At 39.7% G+C, this 20,128-nt stretch overlaps 2 protein-coding genes across 10 annotated transcripts in view; one reads left to right on the top strand and one right to left on the bottom strand.

The window, feature by feature from the left end:
• The window catches only part of SMAP1 (small ArfGAP 1), a 126,597-nt gene extending 115,605 nt beyond the window's left edge, over positions 1–10,992 (top strand). For 7 of the 9 annotated variants that reach the window (XM_059701248.1, XM_059701250.1, XM_059701247.1 and 4 more), the window contains 4 exons: positions 2,952–3,079; positions 6,893–7,064; positions 7,932–8,239; positions 10,041–10,992. In XM_059701248.1, the coding sequence (XP_059557231.1) occupies positions 2,952–3,079; positions 6,893–7,064; positions 7,932–8,239; positions 10,041–10,175 (743 nt within the window). In that variant the 3' untranslated portion in view covers positions 10,176–10,992. The remainder of the gene's footprint in view (positions 1–2,951; positions 3,080–6,892; positions 7,065–7,931; positions 8,240–10,040) is intronic. The other 2 variants (XM_059701245.1, XM_059701249.1) reach the window with 2 other exon arrangements.
• Positions 10,993–11,398: 406 nt separating this feature from the next.
• B3GAT2 (beta-1,3-glucuronyltransferase 2) overlaps positions 11,399–20,128 on the bottom strand; it is a 60,382-nt gene continuing 51,652 nt past the window's right edge. Inside the window, exons 3-4 of the mRNA XM_059701251.1 lie at positions 11,595–11,743; positions 11,399–11,511 (exon numbers count right to left, since the gene is read on the bottom strand). Of these exons, the coding sequence (XP_059557234.1) occupies positions 11,425–11,511; positions 11,595–11,743 (236 nt within the window). The 3' untranslated portion in view covers positions 11,399–11,424. The remainder of the gene's footprint in view (positions 11,512–11,594; positions 11,744–20,128) is intronic.

Below are 20,128 nucleotides of genomic sequence, written 5' to 3'. Positions count from 1 at the left end.
CTTCTCAAACAGCCTTCTGGAATTAATGAAGTTCGAGAACCGGGGTTCTGCTATAATAGTATTTTCTCATGTTTAAGGATTTCCCCCCATAAATTTATCCTAATTTTTAGTGTTTACTAGTATTCCTTCAAAAAGCAAAGACATTTAACTGTAAAATTGGAAATAATTATTTCCTGTTTTAAACTTTTTTCTTGGTTTGTAGTTTGTTTGGGGGAGGACATGTGCTTCTGTTTGTGAGTTGAAATTGCAGATATATAAGATAGTCGTATTTTGTTGTTGAAGTAAACATGTCTCTGATGTGGATGTTCCCCTACCTTGCACGCTACAGTTTATGGGTTAAAGCACCACTGGCTTACAAGGCTTTGGACTGAGTTTATTTACTGAGCTGTTGTAATATCACAAAGATGTTCCTTTAGTTGTGTTTTTAATCTAGAATACCTTTTTCCTTTATGCTGTTTCATTTCTGGTTCATATTTACATGATGTACTATATAGTACATAATGTGCTATATATATGCATAGTGTAAATGGAATGTGGAATGGATAGAAAATATAAAATAGATCTTCAAAGAGGTCTAATTTCAGAATGAATGTTGCCTTTTGAAATGGTTAGAAATGAAAATTACTTTCATGTATGAGTCATTTGAATGCTTTTATGTCATAGTTGTGTCTTAGCTTAAAATTCTCTACCTTATAAATTAGTAATAATCTGTGCATTGCTTTATTGGCTTCATCTTTAACTTGTCCATAGTCCCATTTATATGGCTCTGATAATGTGATATCACTGGAAGTGACTGAAAAATGTTTACAGTTGATTTCTTCCAAACTAACTTTTGTGGGTTTTACATACTCTTTTATAAATTAGGTAGTAAAAAATATCTTATTGTGACAATTTATTCACTGAAATTAATCTGTGCTTTCCTAAAGCTCCAAACAGGGAAATAAATGATATCAATTTCTATAGTTATACTTCAAAAAAAAAGAAGAAACCTGTGAGTTTCTGTGGGTTGTGGTAGAAATACTGAGTACATGGTAGAACTTTCATTAACAACATATGTTACATCAAAGAGAGGCCACATGAAATTGTAAATTGTTAAAATAGAAGCCTGATTAGGATATAAGTCCCAGAGATTGGAGTCATGATGCTCAGGACTGTTACTTGGTTGTGGCCACAAAAAACAGAACCATGTGAGATGTTCCATGTCCTGGAATACCATGCTCTGAAACTCCCCCTCTCCCCACTCCAATTCCCAACCCTTACACTGTGTAAATTTTGCACTAATGTAAAAGGAGATATTTTAAAAGGTTTTATGAATGATAGGGTAAGTAGGAACTGATATCGAATGTTTGGAACCCTATCAGAGTTCCTTTTCCATTATAGCTCAGTCAGTGGCTTGTACTGCCAAGAAATGGTTTATTTCAAGTTTTATGGATACTTCCTATGGAACCAGTGTATATTTTCTTTTTATCCAGTTTTTTTTTCCTTATAGTAACTTTAAAATGCAACATTTCAGACATTTAAAATCATCAAAATTTATTTCTATGGTAGAAATACTAGTACATGCTATGAAATGATATCCAAAACACACCCATTTATGAAGAGGCATTGTTTGTAAGAACATGGTATCAGATCCTAGCTTAGCTAATCAACTCAAAAGTAATGTCTGTCTCATTAGGTTATGGGGATTAAATGAGTTAATATATGTAAAGTACTCAGAACAGTACCTGGCACATACAGGAGCATCAGGATACAGAATAATGTGAATATATGACACCATTTATTAAAAACTTTATATATACACCTCGGTGTGTGTGTATATATATATATGCATATGTATGTATGTATGCATATGTATGTATGTGTTCTATTTGGATATAGAATATGGTGGATAAAATTATCTGGAAGAATAAAATTGGAAATGGTTTCTTTGAGTAAGGGGATAGAACAGCGAACCTTTTGAGCTCGGCGTGTCAGCATTTTGAAAAACCCTAACTTAACTCTGGTGCCATGTCACATATAGAAATTTTTTGATATTTGCAACCATAGTAAAACAAAGACTTATATTTTTGATATTTACTTTATATATTTAACACTAGATTGCCCAAGGAAGTCATTTTGACTGCTTTTTAATTTCAATTAGAAAAACAATTATGTATATAAGGACACAATGTCTTAGAATTTTGTGACTTTTTGTACAATATATAAATGCGTTTATTAATAATTGTAGTTACCTCCCCCTCCTTCATTTCCGGTATATATATATGTGTTATACCTATATTGCCCAAAAGCAGTCATTTTGACTGCTTGGGAAATTTTAAATAATCAAATGACTCTTATTATTGAATTGAGTAAATTTCTTATATGACCAGTTCAGCTCTGTATTGAAATAACAGTTTTCATTTTTTTTGATTACCGTCACATGATAACATACAAGTACATGATAAATTGTCGATACTTGATAAGTTGCAGTTGCTCAATAAGCTAAACTAGTACTTGTTATTCAAATCTTTATGCAGTGATACTTGTTCTAATAAGTTGTTTATTTTATTTCTTTTGCACCCTAAATTCATGAAAGAAATGTCGAATAGAAGTAAGTTATTGGAAAAGCTAAGGAACATAAGTGAAGAGTGCTCCGATATTATTCTTTCACAATGCAGTCATTTTGACTGCGTTTGGGCAATATAGGTATATACTAAGTTTCAGTCTTTCTAGTGTTAAATGCCATTTAACAAAGAAAAATCAACCAAAAAAATGAGTTCGCATGTCACCTCTGACACGCATGTCTAAGGTTCGCCATCACTGGGATAGAACCCGGAGTAGAAGGGGAAGATATATGTTGTTGTCAACTTTTTGAACTGTTCTTTTTTTTTAACCATATATTTTTAAAATAATGCCATGTTTCAAGTACTAAGAGATTCTACTCTAAGACAAGAATCTATGCTCTTTTTTAGATGGTCCTGCTGAGGCACCAGTGACCAATGGGAACACAACCACAGTGCCAGCCCTGAATGATGATCTGGACATCTTTGGACCAATGATTTCTAATCCTTTACCTGCAACTGTCATGCCCCCAGCTCAGGTATGTTGTAAGAGTATGGTTTTACACAATCACTACTCATTTCCTTTCTGAAAAGTTTCAGAATTTCCATCGCTGATTTGAAAGCCTCCTGTTCTTTAGTCCAGGGGTTGGCAAACTAAGCCTGCAGCTTGTTTGCACATAGTTTTATTAGAACACAGCCACTCCCAGTCATTTGCATATTGTCTGTAGCTGCTTTCCTACTAAAAAGCAAGTTGAATAGTTCCAACACTATATGACCCACAAAACCTAAATATTCACTGCCTAAAGTTTGCTTTAGGTAAACAACAGTGTTTAGAATGAACAAGTAGGAAAACTCAGACTACTATTTCAGCCTTGTCTGAGATCATCAAGGCCACTTACCTCTGAGGTTTTTAAACTGGGGGTGTATAACTATTGACTGGCAGCCAGTACTTCTTTTCTTATGCTCTATTGAGCCATCCCCAAGATACTATTTACTTCTGATTGCAGTAAAATAGAATAAGAAATGCTAGCAAATTCAGTATTCATATTCTTTTTTATGAAGATAAATTGTTTTAAGTTAGCCTTAAAACCTACCTTCCTTTTTTATTTTGGTGATGTTTAAAAAAACAATTGAGAACATAATATTAATGATCAGGACTTTTTCTTCAGCATTAATGGTAAATTTTGAATTGCCTTCTGAACATTACATGGAATTTCTTTTTTTGCCTTTATTAAAATTATAAATTGTTTAATACCTTAAATACTATTTCAGGTATAGTATTTAATTCATTAAATACTATAACTGACAAAATTGTAATATATTTTAAATGCATAACATAATGACTTGATAATGCCAGTGATTCTTGTTCCGGCATCTAGAGTTCAGAAATCTGGAGAAGGGCTGTGTGTAAATTAAGTAAGAGTTCAGAGACGAAACATAATTTTGAAAGGCATTATAGGTAGTCAGAGAAGACTTAGCTAAAGGAACTAAGTTCTCCTTGTCTCAGGACCCCTTGCTTTTTATTAACACAATTTGTTCTAAGCGAGGTAGATGTACACATCAAAGGCCAGGGTTAGGTACAGAATCCATTGTCGGATTGGCGAATTGCCTTCGGCTGTTCAGATGTTCGGCCAACAGGAGGTAATAACATGCAGATTAAGATGCCATGAGCTGTCTGGCAGCAAGCAATCATCCCTTTTCAGGTTTGGGGAAATGCTCTTGCTACTCCAGATGATTCAGCCCTTGCTGACATGCTGGAACTGGCTTCCGGCAACTTGATATTATGTATACATTGTGAAAGGATTCCCACCATCAAGTTAATTAACACATTTTTATTTTGGGGGGGGATGGGGAAGGACACAAGTTCTACTCTCTTAACAAATTTCCATTATACAATCTATAATAATAAAAGGATAATATGCTAATTAGACCAGATGAAGACAGGGCTGCAAGGGAAGCCTGGGTCCTGGGTGCCAGAGGGAAGCCGGTGCCGGCAACCAGGGGGAAGGAAGGCCTACTCTGGCACGAATTTCGTGCATCGGGCCTCTAGTATAGATTAATCAGCTGTAGTCACCATGTTGTTATGCATTAGATCCTCAGACCTTATTCATCTTATAGCTGAAAGTTTGTACCCTTTTACCAGGCTCAGGCTCCCTGTATTTCCTCCATACCCAGCCTCTGCAACCACCATTCTGTTCTGTTTCTATGAGTTTGATTTTTAAAAATTTTTTTACACATATAAGTGATAAATGTAGTCATTCAGTATTTGTCTTTCTTTAAGGTGAAATATATGAACTTTTAGGAATATTGATTACTCTTAAGCATACAACTAAGATTCTATGTTAAACTTACACTTTACAAATAAGCAACTAGTTTGGTTCATTACAGCATAATTTTTTAGGTAAAATATTTTTCTTTTCTCTAGAAAAACTGGACCAATAGGAATTGTTTGGATGGAAAGTTTTAATAAGATAGAAGTTATGTCTTATTGAGAAGACTAATTACATGTATTTTTATTACATATATTATGATAGTCACTGTATAATTACCACTAGAGTTGAGAAAATAGATTCCTTAGGAATAGTTTAAATGGATCTTTATCATTAATATTTATTTTTAGAAAAGAACTTTATGGGGAAAGCAGTTTCTTTTGGTCTAACATTCTAGTGAGGTTGTTTTAGCTGCTAGCCTTCTTTAGATACCATTGGAGCATGAATTGCTCTGCACCTGCCTGGAGAATTAGACCCCACATCTGAGGCTTTGGTGTACTTCATGTGTTCTGCTTAGTATCAGAGCAGCAAGGGGGAACAATGCAGACCATTTAACGCTTAAGTATCGCCATGACGAGGAGTGTGTGTGCATAGCTTTTGCTGGCAAGCACTGTATACAAGAAAGGTTAAAATGGAGAATCATTTGAGTTTCTAAAATGGATTAATTCAATTTACATTATTTCTAATGGGAAAAAATGATTCCATTTTCAAACAAATAACTTCTTGTACAGTTCTCCTGGAACAAATTCGAGAACCAAGGTTCCACTGTACTACCTGTGTGCAAGATAAAGTGAAAATTTTTGTTTTGTATTGAAGTCTACATTTCTTTGCATTTGTGTTCATTTGCCCCTTGTCCAAAGTGGAATACAAGATATGGTTGAGAGTGGGGGTGGTTAAAGTATTGCTGTCCTTCATTTTTGGATAGATTAGAAGCATTCTAAGGTTGTGGTTAAAACTGATCTAGATTAGGTTTATAAGAATATCACAATGCAGCTTTTGAAGAGCCTCCGCCCCCCACCCCCGGACAAAAGCAGCCTTTGAAGGACCCTCTTACAGTCTTCTGTAGGTGTAGAAATGTTCTTTAATCCAAGGGATACCAGTTCCTTGAAGTAGTTGCTAAGGGAGATGCCTGAGCACCTCCCGGGAATGGTGATGCTCAGACACAGCCACATACCCTACCTGTTGACCCCATTGTGGTCAGGATGGGATGCAAAAACTCAGCATCAGTCTAGCAGGTAAACAAAATTTATTATGTACTAGTAAGAGTTTTTATTTTTAAAAATACATTTTTGTTGATTTTTAGAAAGAGAGGAAGGGAGAGGGAGAGGGATAGAGAGGTAGAAACATTCCTGATAGGAGAGAATCGTGGATCGGCCGCCTCCTGAACACCCCCCCCACTGGGGATCAAGCCCACGACCCGGGCAAGTGCCCTTGACCAGAATCGAACCCGGGACCCTTCAGTGTTCAGGCTGATGCTCTATCCACTGAGCCACACCGGCTAGGGCCCATGATTCTCTCTCATCGTGAATGTTTGTCTCTCTCTCTCCCTCCCGATTCGTCTCTGAGATCAATAAACATGTTTTTTTTTTTAATATATTTTATTGATTTTTTTTTACAGAGAGGAGGGGAGAGGGATAGAGAGTTAGAAACATCAGTGAGAGAGAAACATCGATCAGCCGCCTCCTGAACACCCCCTACTGGGGATGTGCCCACAACCAAGGTACATGCCCATGACCGGAATCGAACCTGGGACCCCTCAGTCCGCAGGCCGACGCTCTATCCACTGAGCCAAACCGGTCAGGGCAATAAACATGTTTTTTAAAGCCACAATCAAACGAGCCGGACGCTCGCCTGAAGAGTTTCAATCTACCTTTTCTACATTAATACATTCAAAACAGTAAATATCATACCTTTATCCTAAATGTTTTTGGGTGGCATTGTGAATGATCCTCTTTAATGCACCATTTTACCTTCTACAAGTTGTTGAATTTCTAATTTCATAACTTCACGTGGATTTTAAGTAATGGATGAGTCATGTTTTAGTATGCACAATTCGATAGTGTGTTTTGGCATTTGTCTCAGGGGACGTCCTCTGTACCAGCAGCTGCCACTGTGTCTACAGTAACATCTGGGGATCTGGATCTATTCACGGAACAAACGACCAAGTCAGAAGAGGTGACAAAGAAACAACTCTCCAAAGACTCCATCTTGTCCCTGTATGGCGCAGGGACCGTGCAGCCACAGAGCGCTCCTGGTAATTCATTTTGAAGTCTGCTTTCAGGGACTGCAGTGGCATTACTGGAAGTGAGCCTTTGTGGTTATAATATATCAATTATGTTTCTTCCCCATTTTTCTATGTAATGAGTGTTTTTGTTGTTGCAAGTTACACAACTACAAAACTGAAATGAATAAAGCATTAGAATTAAAAAGCAGGTACAGGAGTCACAGAACTTTATTCATTTAGATTAACAAGCTGTTCACATATCACTTAATGTTTCACAAGCTTTTAGGACATAGATTATCTTTGAATAATAATTTAAATTTGATTTGCATGAAGTTTTTAACTGTACAGCATGGTATTTTCTCTGCAAGTAAACAATAAGCAGTCTGAATTATTACATGAATTCCAAAAAAGGTTTGAGATTTAAAAAATAATTATAATAAATATTAGCAAGGTAAGATTTGTTGTTTACATAGTTTTAATGTCAGACTACCTCTTTTAAAATAATGAGATCCCACCTGCTTCCCTTAAAGCCAGGCACAGTGAACTTGCACCTGAGTATTTGGTAGTGGGAGACCAGTGGGTTAGGTTAGCAGAAACAGCACATCATCTCATGCTATGCAGGTTGGTCTTCACAATGGATATTTTTCTATCCATGTATTTATTCTAATTAAAATTGCTCAGGTTCATAACTGATTTGTCTGCTTCTGGAAATAACCAGCTCTGAGAGTGTAGGCTATGAGTTGGTCTGAGCAGTAGGAGCAGCCAGACCAGATTAAAAATTTTGCTATGGGTAGTTCAGAAAAATGGTAATTGTTTTTCTGTGATTATAGAATTGAGTGCAGCTGTATACAGTATCCCTGTTCTCTTCATTTTCTTTTCATGATTCTTATGATTCAGGTGTATTTATGGGACCCACAAATATACCATTTACCTCACAAGCACCGACTGCATTTCAAGGTTTTCCATCAATGGGTGTACCTGTGCCTGCAGCTCCTGGCCTTATGGGCAATGTGATGGGACAGAGTGCAAGCATGATGGTGGGCATGCCCATCCCCAATGGGTTTATGGGAAATGCACAAACTGGTGTGATGCCACTGCCTCAGAACGTGATTGCCCCCCAAGGAGGAATGGTTGGACAGATGGGTGCACCCCCAAGTAAGTTTGGACTGCCTCAAGCTCAACAGCCCCCGTGGAACCTGTCCCAGGTAAGGGTCATTTATTCTCCACTTTATCCAGAATTGAAGAAATCAGACTTTCTAAATTGTTTTATTTGTATTTAAATCTAATCTGGTAGAAAGAGGAGGGATAATGAAGTTGTATCAGATAGACAAATGATCTGTCTTTGTCCCTACTTGATATTCTATAAAGAAATGTGAAGTATTCTTTCATTTCCAATATAACTGTAATCTAGTTATAAGAGCTAGAAATTATCTTGGCATCCTAAGAAACTCCCTATCACCTTTGAAATTAGTAATTCGCTTTAACCCAGCTCCCTGGTGGGGCATTTGATAGTCTACTTTGGACCAACCTGTCTTTACTAATTTGGGAAGGGGTGTAGCTTTCATAAATTAGGGAAAAAATCTAGGCTACTGTTCATGATTTATGAAAAATCTTTTTGTTCAAAAATCTCTATAACATTGTATTTCCTTTTTACTTACCCTGTAATTAGGTTTATATTTAGAAAGAGTACCCACTACTTCAAGAATTCCCATAAGATATGGACAAGTCCATATTTGTTTCAGAAATCCCTTCATATTATAAAATCCTGTTTCTACCTAAGTTAGTTTAGTGCCAAGATAGGACACATTACCAATACACTACCTTCTTCAAATGAGTTTTTCTATATTAGGTGCTCAGTCCTGACTTTTCTTCCCTTTACACTCCTCTTTGATAAGATCCCACCTGCTTCTAGCATTTTGGCTCATGTTCTGGTCAGGTGTTTCACCTTGAGAGCAAAGAATAGTCAATAGTGATTTCTAACCAACATTAGCAAAATCACTATATATCCTATGAATGCTCCAAGTTATTTTTACTATTTAAAAGAATATATTACACTGGTCTCTAATCTCTGGGGATCTAAAAAATGGTAAGTACCAAATGGCAGTAACAGCTTGTGCGTGCCAGAATGCTGAAGTAAGCTCAGGTTAAGGTGCTGGATGAACCAGGAAGGAGTTGATCCTTACTTCCAGGCCTGCTGAAGGCTGTTCTCCAGCACTCCCTGCATGAGAGCCACTGGCCAACGACAAGGTGGTTAAAACAACCTTGAGTAAGTATCAGAAATGATCCTTCGCTATAGACACTTACGTCTCATTAGAGTGATGTAATTCACATTAGTGTCTTTGAAAAACCGCAAACAATACAATCCAACCCTGAGCATAGGTTTTAACTCCACTTTGTACTTAATCCTCGTCTTTCCTTAACCTGTCATCTTGGAGGTAAGAACCACAAGGAAAGGGTTAAGATGCTTATATACATACATGACTCCAGTGGAAGAAAACACATTAAATCTTATACCTTATCAAATAATGAAAATTTTAGATGTTTGACCTTTTCTTTAATATTTACAAAGTATATAGAACCATTTAAGATGTTAATAAAAGCTACAGTACTCAATTTCTAATTTTGGAGTATTTTACCTTCTAAAATTTCCTTAGTTTTTAGCAATACTTGAGTTGAAAGAACAGTAGACTCATTATACCTAGATACAACTTGAAAGATTGCTTTGGCACTTTTTTTTTTTTTAGTTGTGGTTAATCTTTTGGGGCAAGAAATTGAGTAAATATAGTACAGTGCTAAAAATGGGAAGAAAGCTGTAGTTGCTTTCTGCAGAGAAATAAACGTGATGGTTGGCTTTGACTGATTTTTACATGGACAAAAAAATACTTATTTTAATTGCTATTAAGCTTCAGTATCTCTTTGAGGCAGCTTCCAATAAAATCAGGTAACTATTTAAAAATGTCTAACGTGAAGTGAGCTTCTTACGCTGAGCCCTGTGTTTTCTCACAGGTGAACCAGCAGATGGCTGGCCTGAGTGTGGGCAGTGCGAGCCCTGCGCTGGGTTTTGCCCAGCCCCCCAGCACGACAGCAGGATGGTCTGGAAGCTCATCGGGTCAGACTCTCAGCACACAGCTGTGGAAGTGAGGACTGCACACGAGTTTCATCCAGAGCTACCACCTACATTCCTTGCTGAAATGCATCTAGTTCCCCTGTTTATTCATGTACATATATATTTTTTCTTTTCCCCATTTGTTCACATTAAGAATTATCTGATTGACTGTGTTGGTTTGTACTGATTAAATTTGATGTGATGAAAAGCAGGTTGAGAAACTATTTCATGTCCAGGGCAGCTTTGCTCATAGTTCTCATAACTTCATAAACCACATTATTTGAGAAGCTGCAAAGTCAACTTGCATAATCAGTTTTACTCAATAAAATTATAGCTCTAATGTTTGCATATAAGGAAAATAGTTATCATGTTAGTAATACCTCTAACAGTATAAACCCCACCCCCAAATTAGCCAGTAATCTTGTAGGAAGGTACTGTATGATCAAATGGTTAATCATAAATACAATGTAAATGTATCACTGAGCACTGTTTTCTAGTGTATCAAAATTTTTACTTCATCATTTCCTTCACTGTGCTATTGTTATGATGTGCTTAACAGGGAACGTGGCTAGTGAAAGGAGGATAAACCTGGATGTTACTGTAAAACTTAGTTTAACAAATATTTAAAGAATTTGAATTTTATCTGCCTCTTGTAATTTGGATCTCCTCTTATGTACATAGTGCTAATATGACGACCTTTCTCTGCACTATATGCAAACAGGGTAACTAAACAAAGCCACTTTCAGTCCTTGAAGGTATATCCAGGTTTATGACAGTAATTGTGTTTACATTTTATGGTGCCTAGTATTGACAAAATGTTCTATCCCTATATTAAATAGATGGATCCATAGACTTTTTTTGTGGGTTTCATTTCCTACAGTATATACTGCCACCAACCTTACATAAATTAATGTTGCTAAGTCAGGAATTGGGGACAAAATACTTGTCATCTGTTTCTAAAACCTGTTCAGTTCTACCAGTTATAAGGCCAAATGGGGGAAAAAAAGAAAAGTATATAAGATACTAAAAATGGTACCTGCAGTGTCATTAGCTGTACTGTACAAAGATCTTCCAGTTTAGTTGTAGAGAAAACATGCAGAACAAATGAAGACAGAAATACATTTTATACCAACTGATTAGCTTATGTTAACTGACAAGCTCTGTTTAAACAGATGTCCATCAGATGTCAATAAAGGCTGTTGTACTGAAGTAAAATGAACAATACCTGAATGCTCTGTAGCCTAACCTCCAAACGTCCTCTTCCACACCCACTGCTGCTCCCAGTTACACCTCGATCTTCACTGTGTCCAGGTGGTACTTGGGCTCGTTGGCTAGATTGACCTTCTCTGTGCGAGTGTGCCACACAAGGACCTAGGGAGGGAGGGAAATCTCTGGGGTAGCCAGCCTCAATGCCAGCATGCAGCCACATCAAGCAGCACATGAGACATGAATACCTTGGTGCAGTTATTTGCTTTCGGTTCCAGTTCTTCAACAGTTGTTATCTGTTTTAGAAAGTCAGATTCTTGCATCCCTGGCTGGGATCCACGGCGCTTAAATACAGCTTTTGGATTGGACAAGATGACTTGAAGGCTTACAGCAAATCCTTTGTGAGAAGTTTTTAAAAAACACAAAAAGAGAGAGACTTTAAAATACTGGTATACTTTTCTTTTTCTATATAAAACTTTGGTCACATGAAGAGCAATTTCATATGCTACTATGTGCAGGTCCTACTTCACAAAGTTGAAAAGGAGCATTACCTGTATTACAGTCTCAAGAAGAAAAGCAGTCATCCTATCTAATAAAAGAGAAAAATGGTAATTGGCGTACGACGATACCCTTTTCATTGGCTAATCAGGGCTATATGCAAATTAACTGCCAACTAAGATTGGCAGTTAACTGTCAACAAGATGGCGGTTAATTTGCATATGTAGGCACAATGCAGGGAGGCGAAAGGGAAAGCAGGAAGAAGCCCCCTGCCACTGACCATGATCGGAAACCCAGGGGGGAGCTAAGAGCTGGGGGGCAGGGCAAAGGCGGCCCTGGGGCCGCCTTTGCCCTGCCCCTCAGCCATGATTGGACAATCAGGCGCCTTTGCCGCCCTGGCCAGTGATAGCAGGAAGTAGGGGTGGAGCCAGCGATGGGAGCTGGGCACGGTTGAAGCTGGCAGTCCTGGGAGCTAGGGGTCCCTTGCCTGGGCCTAAAGTGGAGCCCACGGTCACGGGGTCGCTGCAGCTGCGGGTCCCCGCTGCCCAGGCCGGACGCCTAGGCCAGAGGCGTTAGGCCTGGGCAGGGGTGGAGCCTGCAACACGGGGAGCTGGGGGTCCCCTACCCAGGCCTGACACCTCTGCCAGAGGCCTCAGGCCTAGTCAAGGGGCCGATCCGGTGATTGGTGATCGGAGGGTGATGAGGGTCAACTCCTCTGGCCGAAGCATCAGGCCTGGGTGGGGGGCGGAGCCAGGGATTGGGGGGATATGATGGTCCCCTTGCCCAGGCCTGAAGCCTGGGTCAGAGGCGTCAGGCTTGGGCGGGGGGTGGAGCAAGCGATCAGAGGGAGATGGGGGTCCCCTGCCCAGGCATGATTCCTGGGCCAGAGGCCTCAGGCCTGGGCGGGGGTCAGAGCCAGTGATCGGGGGGAGATGGGGGTCTCCTGTCCAAGCCTGACACCTCTGGCGGAAGCGTCAGGCCTGGGCAAGGGGCCAATCAGGCTATCAGAGGGTGATGGGGGTCTACGCCTCTGTCAGAGGCGTCAGGCCTGGGCAAGGGGCTGATCCTGCGATCGGAGGGTGATGGGGGTCTACGCCTCTGTCAGAGGCGTCAGGCCTGGGCAAGGGGCCGATCCTGCGATTGGAGGGTGATGGGAATCAACGCCTGAGGGCTCCCAGTATGTGAGAGGGGGCAGGCTGGGCTGAGGGACACCCCCCCACACACACACCCAGTGCACGAATTTCGTGCACCGGGCCCCTAGTTACAATATAACGAGCTCGATGCCTTCACAGAGGTGTACACTGGTGGGGATCTGTAAAAAGTCTAATCTTGATAATAAAGGGTAGATTCTTCAAGCTGCTATTTCACAGAAGTCATCACACCCAACATTTGACACTCTGGGGACAACTAAGACCTAAATGTAGCGGAAAAGCATTCACATTCAGCCTAATTGAGCTTGAGGTAATTATGTGAGAGCCCGCCCAGTTCTGCCTCCTTTAACATCTGTGTGCACTTATCAAAACCAGCGCTGGTTTTCTTTGAGTTTAGAAGACAGGGATAAAAGGAAAGTTAGTTTGCTAGAACATGAATAATAATCGGTTGGTTGATTTCTGATTTGGTTCAATCTGAAAAATATGGGTGGGTTGGAAATCAGTGTAGGATATATTAAGCCATTTAATAAATTTGGTTTTTTATATTTCATTTAAAAAATACATAGTTTTATTGATTTCAGAAAGGAAGGAGAGGGAAAGAGAAACATCAATAAGAGAATAATTGATCGGCTGCCTCCTGCATGCCCACACTGGGGATAGAGCCCGCAACCCGGGCATGTGCCCTGACCTGGTTCATAGGTTGACACTCAACCACTGAGCCATGCAGGCTGGGTGATATATTTCTTTTCTTTTCTTTTCTTTTCTTTTCTTTTCTTTTCTTTTCTTTTTTTAAGGGAATTATTGCCAATTTCCTTCCATGGTTTGGTCATAGGAAAGATAATTACTATTTAATCTGTAGTTTAACAGAGTGTCCCTTGCTTTCCCATTAAACACTCTATAAATTATCTGAGCAAACAAATGTTAAGACCTTTGTAACTGAAAGCCTGAAGCCCAGCCCGCTGCTGTTCATGTCTAAGCCGACACTAAAGTTAGGCTATGAGGACCAACCCCTAGGAACATTGCTTAGCAACTTTTGCCCTTCTCTACATTAATGGAATTGATTTATGCTGATTTTTGCAAAAGTATAGTTTGCAAAGGACCACATGATACGAGGCAGTAATGGGGGAACTGTGAGGAAAACCACAACCAGCATTCTCATAACCTCTCCAGATGCAAGGCGGGCCAGTCCCATGTTCTAGACGCTGCTGTCTTTATGGGAAAACTTCCCACTGAGCGACATACAAACACCTTGGGACCGCGTGTGCCGAGTGAGCCAGGACAAAGGATCATAAAGCGTGAGCCTGAGGACTGGTCCGAGCACATTTCACCAACCCTGGGAGAGGCAGCACGTTCTAGCAGAAAGACCACAGAATCTGAAATTTGGAGCCTTTTGGTTTTGCCTGGGTCCCTGCACCTGGGACACTGGTCAAGTCCCTTCACCTTTCTTGATTCTGAAACTTGCCCCGTTTCTCATCTGCAAGCGAGGTGCGGTACCTTCTCAACTCGGTGTCTGACGTAAAATTTGTGAATGGAAAAACACTAACTGCAAAGCTCCCTCCAAAAGACACTACACTATATAAATAATTCCACTGTAAATATCGTGAGGGGCAGCTGACAGGGAAAGGGCTTGTGAAAGTCTAGGTAGCCAGCCAGGCCACCTCGTTTCCCGCCACTTTGCTAACAAGTCTGAAGCCTCTTCCACCAAAAGCCAAGGTTCAAATTCACACACACAGCGTGACTTTTCTAGTAGTCAGCTCCAATCTTAGTATTAAAAGGTTCCTGGCTTTTTCTGTGAGCTAGTAAATACGCTTCAGCTTTGTTTCCTTCTCCCTCCCACTGAAGTGGCTGGTCTGTTGCTCACGTGGTTTTCATGGTGTTGGTTGTATTTCCTCATTCTCATAAAAATACAGGGTCCAAACCTGATTTCCTTCATTCCCCACCGAGACTTCAGCACCCTCATTCAGATTATTTTCTTGCTCTCCTTGGCGCAGGGATATCCGTTAGCTTTTAAAGCAGAGTCCCATGGCAAGCTGCAGCTCGAAGCGGAGCAGCCGGCCAGCAGTGGGGCCAATCACTGTTGCTCCAAGGCCCTTTCCTGGATTCCCCCGACAAGAGGATGGGCCTGCAAGGCTGGCACCCTGCAGAGGGCTGAGTGGGCAGCTGACCATAGGAGCCAAGTGGTGGTCTATTTTCTATCACGCTGAGGGGTGGGGCAGTTCAGATGCTCTTCACTCCCACCCCCACTTTCTCTGCCAGGCTCCAGCTCAGTGAGCCCTTCAAAGGAGGCAGGTCACAGGGAGCACAGCACACAGGGACAATGGTAACTAGGCCAGGCCCTGGTTGCCTTTGGGGAATCATGTGACCTGCTGCGAAGCCTGGGAGAGAGCTCTCCCTCTGGAAGCAGGACTTTTAGCTCCTAAACCACTGCTTTCAACCCAAGACGGGTATCTTGACTTGTCTTCATTTCAAACTGTATATGCCTCAAATATTACATTTCCCCTTCACTATTTTTAGTGAAATTAATTTAGCTTTAAAGATGTTTGCAGCGGCTACTGAGATACTATGAGCCTTACAAAAATCATGGGAGTAGGATCCTCTGTCCTGGTCCGGTGTATAAAAAATAAAATACAAATGGAACCTGGTTATGCTGTGAATGCAGCAGTTCCTGACTTGCAGTGGCATGGGGGACAGGTAAGGATGTATCTCCTCTCGGTCAGAGGGTCAGGGCCTGCTTTAGTAGGTGCTTACTGATTAATAAATGGAAATATTTGGAAGACATTCAAAGTCCAACAAGTAATTTCCACTTAGGGACAAGATGGAGCAACAAGGGCTGGGTTTTCCCTACTGTCTTACCTAAATCTAGAGAAAATGTTTGAAAAAATGATTTCTGGACATTGGAAAAGAGGAGTGCAGGACAAAGATCTCTGAAAAAGAAAAGAAAAGAAAAACACAAGTCCTACATTTGCCTCAGCTTCTTGTCTGAAGGGAGCAGCCCACAGGCTCCACCGTGGGGAGGGCGCTCACAGCTCTGCAGGCCCCAAAGCTGAGGAGACAGCAGAGAATCCCAGGAGGCGGAGCCGGGAGAATCCACAGTACAGAGCACGGGAGAGAGCCACTGGCCTGCAGGGGCTCCACTCAGGTCCAACTGAAGATCAGAAAATGCTCTTGTAACTCCCTGCGGCCCAGGAAAGAGCCTGGAGAGAAGCAAGTGGGCTGGTTCTTGCAGCTCACTCAGGGCTGGGTTGGGTCACATTCCCAACAGCCAGAGTGGAATGGTAGTCGGGGCACCTGGAAGAGGAGCTGGAAGATTGTTGTGTTCACTGTGGGGTCACATTAGCCCTAACCTAAAGGTTGCGCTGGTCCTGCCTATCAAATATTAAGAGCAAGCCCGGAAAGGATCACAATGCTTCTGAATAACTTAGTTGTATCCCAGAAAAACGTAAAATACACATAAAGGGGAGGCAGTTCAGATGCACTTCACTCCTAATCTGGATGTGTGTGTAAATGTATGGTATCCATAATATATAACACAAATAAACATGTATCTTTATAGTATCTAGCAACAAAACATTCAAAATGCCTGATACAAAAATTCCCAGGTGTACAAAGAGGCAAGAAACTATAATCCTGTAATTAAAAGAAAAATGAGTCAACAGAATCAAACCCAGAAATGACACTGGTGGCAGAATTATAGAACAAGGGCATTAAAACATTATAAATATTCTTCATATATTCAGAAAGGTAGGGGAAAGATTGAACATGCCAAGTAGAGACATGGAAGACATAAAAAGTCCTAAAGTGCTGGCCACAGTGGCTCAGTGATTGAGCGTGGACCTATGAACCAGGAGGTCACTGTTTGATTCCCAGTCAGGGCACATGCCCAGGTTGTGGGTTCAACCCCCAGTAGGGGGTATGCAGGAGGCAGCCAATCAATGATTCTTATCATTGATGTTTCTTTCTCCCTTTCCTTTCCTCTCTGAAATCAATAAAAATATATTTAAAAATATAAAATATAAAGACCCAAAGAAATCTCATTGTGATGGAAAATACAATGTCTTGAGATGAAAAACCTACTGGCTAGGATTAACACATGATAACACATTAGAAGACAATGACAGAAACTACTAAAAGGAAACACAAACACACGTATGTGAGTACAGAAACAGTAAAGGAATGAAAGGTGGGAGATGGGGCTAGAAACGTATATTTGAAGAAATAACTGAAAATCTTACAATTTAAAAAAAATCCATAAGGATATACTGTAAGACAGACAACACTAACAACCAACTTGATATTTACAGAGCAAGCCGCCCAAGGGCAGCAGAATACACAATCTTTTTTTTTTTTAATGTATTTTATTGATTTTCTACAGAGAAGAAGGGAGAGGGATAGAGAGTTAGAAACATCGATGAGAGAGAAACATCGACCAGCTGCCTCCTGCACGCCCCCCAGTGGGGATGTGCCCGTAACCAAGGTACATGCCCTTGACCGGAATCGAACCTGGGACCCTTGAGTCCACAGGCCAACGCTCTATCCACTGAGCAAAACCGGTTCGGCAACAATCTTTTCAGGTAAGTATACATGGTACTTGAGATAAGCTTATGGCAGGGCCATGAATCAAGTCTCAATAAATTAAAAAGAATACAAATTGTACAAACTATTTCTCTGACCACATGGAATTAAAATAGAAATCAATAATATAAAGACATCTGGAAAATCTAATATTTGGAAACTAAACAACATAATTCTAAAGATATGGCTCAAAGGAAGAATCAAAAGGGAATGAAAACAGAAAAAGTCACCAAAATCTATAGGCGGCATCTACAGCAGTACTTACATGGAAAATGAGTATTTTTTTAAAGTACTAAACACTTATTAGATATTAGATAAAAAGAAAGGTCTTAACTCAATGTCTTAAGTTCCTACCTTTATACACTAGAAAGAGTAAATGAAACCCAAAGTGAATAGTAAAAAAAAGGTATGAATAAATTAAAGAGCCAAAATCACTGAAATAGAAATGGAAAACAATAGAGATCAGTGAAATCTAAACCATGCCATTAGGGGAAAAAGGTCAATAAAATTGATAATATCTACCCATACTTAGGGAAAAAAGAGAGAACACACAAATTACCAATACCAGAATGAGAGGAGTAGCAGTACACATTCTATAAAACATTCAAATGATAAAGTATTATGAGCAACTTTATGGCAGTAAATTTCAAAATATAAAAATGGACAACTTCCTTGAAAGACATAAGCTATCAAAGCTCTCATAAAGAAATAGTACCAATAGCCTTTAACCCATTAAACTTATAGTTGAAAATCACACACAATCCTCCTCAAACTATCCCAAAAAATTCACAAGGAAGACTCCCAAGCTAATTTTAGGAGGCCAGCATTATCCTAATTCCAAACCCTACACTACACAAAAAGAAAATTATAGGCCAATTTCCTTGATGAACATAGATGCTAAAGTCCTCAACAAAATATTAGGAAATTGGACCCAGCAATATATTAAAAAGATCATACATCAGGAACAAGTGGGATTTATTCCAGGGATGCAAGGTTGGTACAATATTTGCAAATCAATAAATGTGATACATCATATAAACAAAATGAAGGGTAAAAACACATGATCATATCAATAGATGCAGGAAAAGCATTCGACAAAACCCAGCACCCATAAAGATGAAAACTCTCAACAAAGTGGGAATAGAGGAATCATACCTCAACATGATAAACGCCATACATGAAAAACCTATAGCCAACGTAATACTCAATAGGCAAAAATTGTTTCCCTTAAGATCAGGAACAAGAGAGGGATGCCCACTTTCACCACTCCTATTCAACACAGTGTTGGAAGTCATAGCCACAACAACCAGAAAAGAAGAAATAAAAGGCATCCAAATTGGAAAGGAGGAAGTAAAACTGTCATTATTTGCAGATGATAAGGTATTGTATATAGAACACCCTAAAGAACCCACCTTAAAATATTAGATTTAATAAATAAATTGGGCAAGTAGTAGGATACAAAATCAACATCCAGAAATCAATGGCATTTTTATATCCCAATAATGAACTCTCAGAAAGAGAAACTAAAAAAGCAATCCCATTTACCACTGCAACAACAACATAAAATAAGATACCTAGAAGAAAACATAGGCAGTAAAATCTCAGACATCTCTTGGAGCAATATTTTTGGCCATATGTCTCCGAGGGAAAGGGAAAATAAACAAATGGGACTACATCAGATCAAAAAGCTGCACAGCTAAAGAAACCATCAGCAAAGCAAAAAGGTAACCCACAGGATGGGAGAACATATTTGCCAATGATTCATCTGATAAAAGGTTAATCTCCAAAATATATAAAGAAGTTATACAACTCAACACCAGAAAGATAAACAATCCTATTTAAAAAATGGGCAAAAGGCCTGACTAGAATTTTTCCAAAGAGGACATACAGATGCCCAAGAGACATATGAAAAATGCTCAAGATCACTAATTATCAGAGATTTATCACCTCATATCTGCCAGAATGGCTAACGTTAATAAGTCAACAAACAATAAATGCTGGGGAGGATGTGGAGAAAAGGGAACCCTAGTACACTGCTGATAAGAATGCAGACTGGTGCCCTAGCTGGTTTGCTCAGTGGATAGAGCATCAGCCTGCAGACTGAAGGGTCCCAAGTTTGATTTTGGTCAAGGGCACATGCCCAGGTTGCGGGCTCCATCCCCAGGAGGGGGCAGGAAGGAGGCAGCCGATCAATGATTCTCTCTCATCATTGATGTTTCCATCTCTCTCTCTCTCCCCTTTCCGCTCTGAAATCAATAAAAATATATACTAATAATATAAAAAAGAATGCAGACTGGTGCAGCCACTATGGAAAACAATAATGAGTTTCCTCAAAAAAATGAAAAATGGAGCTATCATTTCCCCCAGCAATCCCACTTCTGGGAATATATCCTAAGAATCAAATTGACCTTTTAAGGATATGATTAAATGGCTTTGAATATATTTATAACTCGGAGTACATTTTTTGAAAAGACTATTCTTTCTCTATTGAATGGTTTTGGCACCTGTGGCAAAAATCAACTGACCATAAATGTAAGTTTATTTCTGGACTTTCAATTTAT

Source organism: Myotis daubentonii, chromosome 6, assembly GCF_963259705.1.
Source record: "Myotis daubentonii chromosome 6, mMyoDau2.1, whole genome shotgun sequence".
NCBI classification, from domain to species: domain Eukaryota; kingdom Metazoa; phylum Chordata; class Mammalia; order Chiroptera; family Vespertilionidae; genus Myotis; species Myotis daubentonii.
This window is presented reverse-complemented; position numbering and strand designations above follow the sequence as displayed.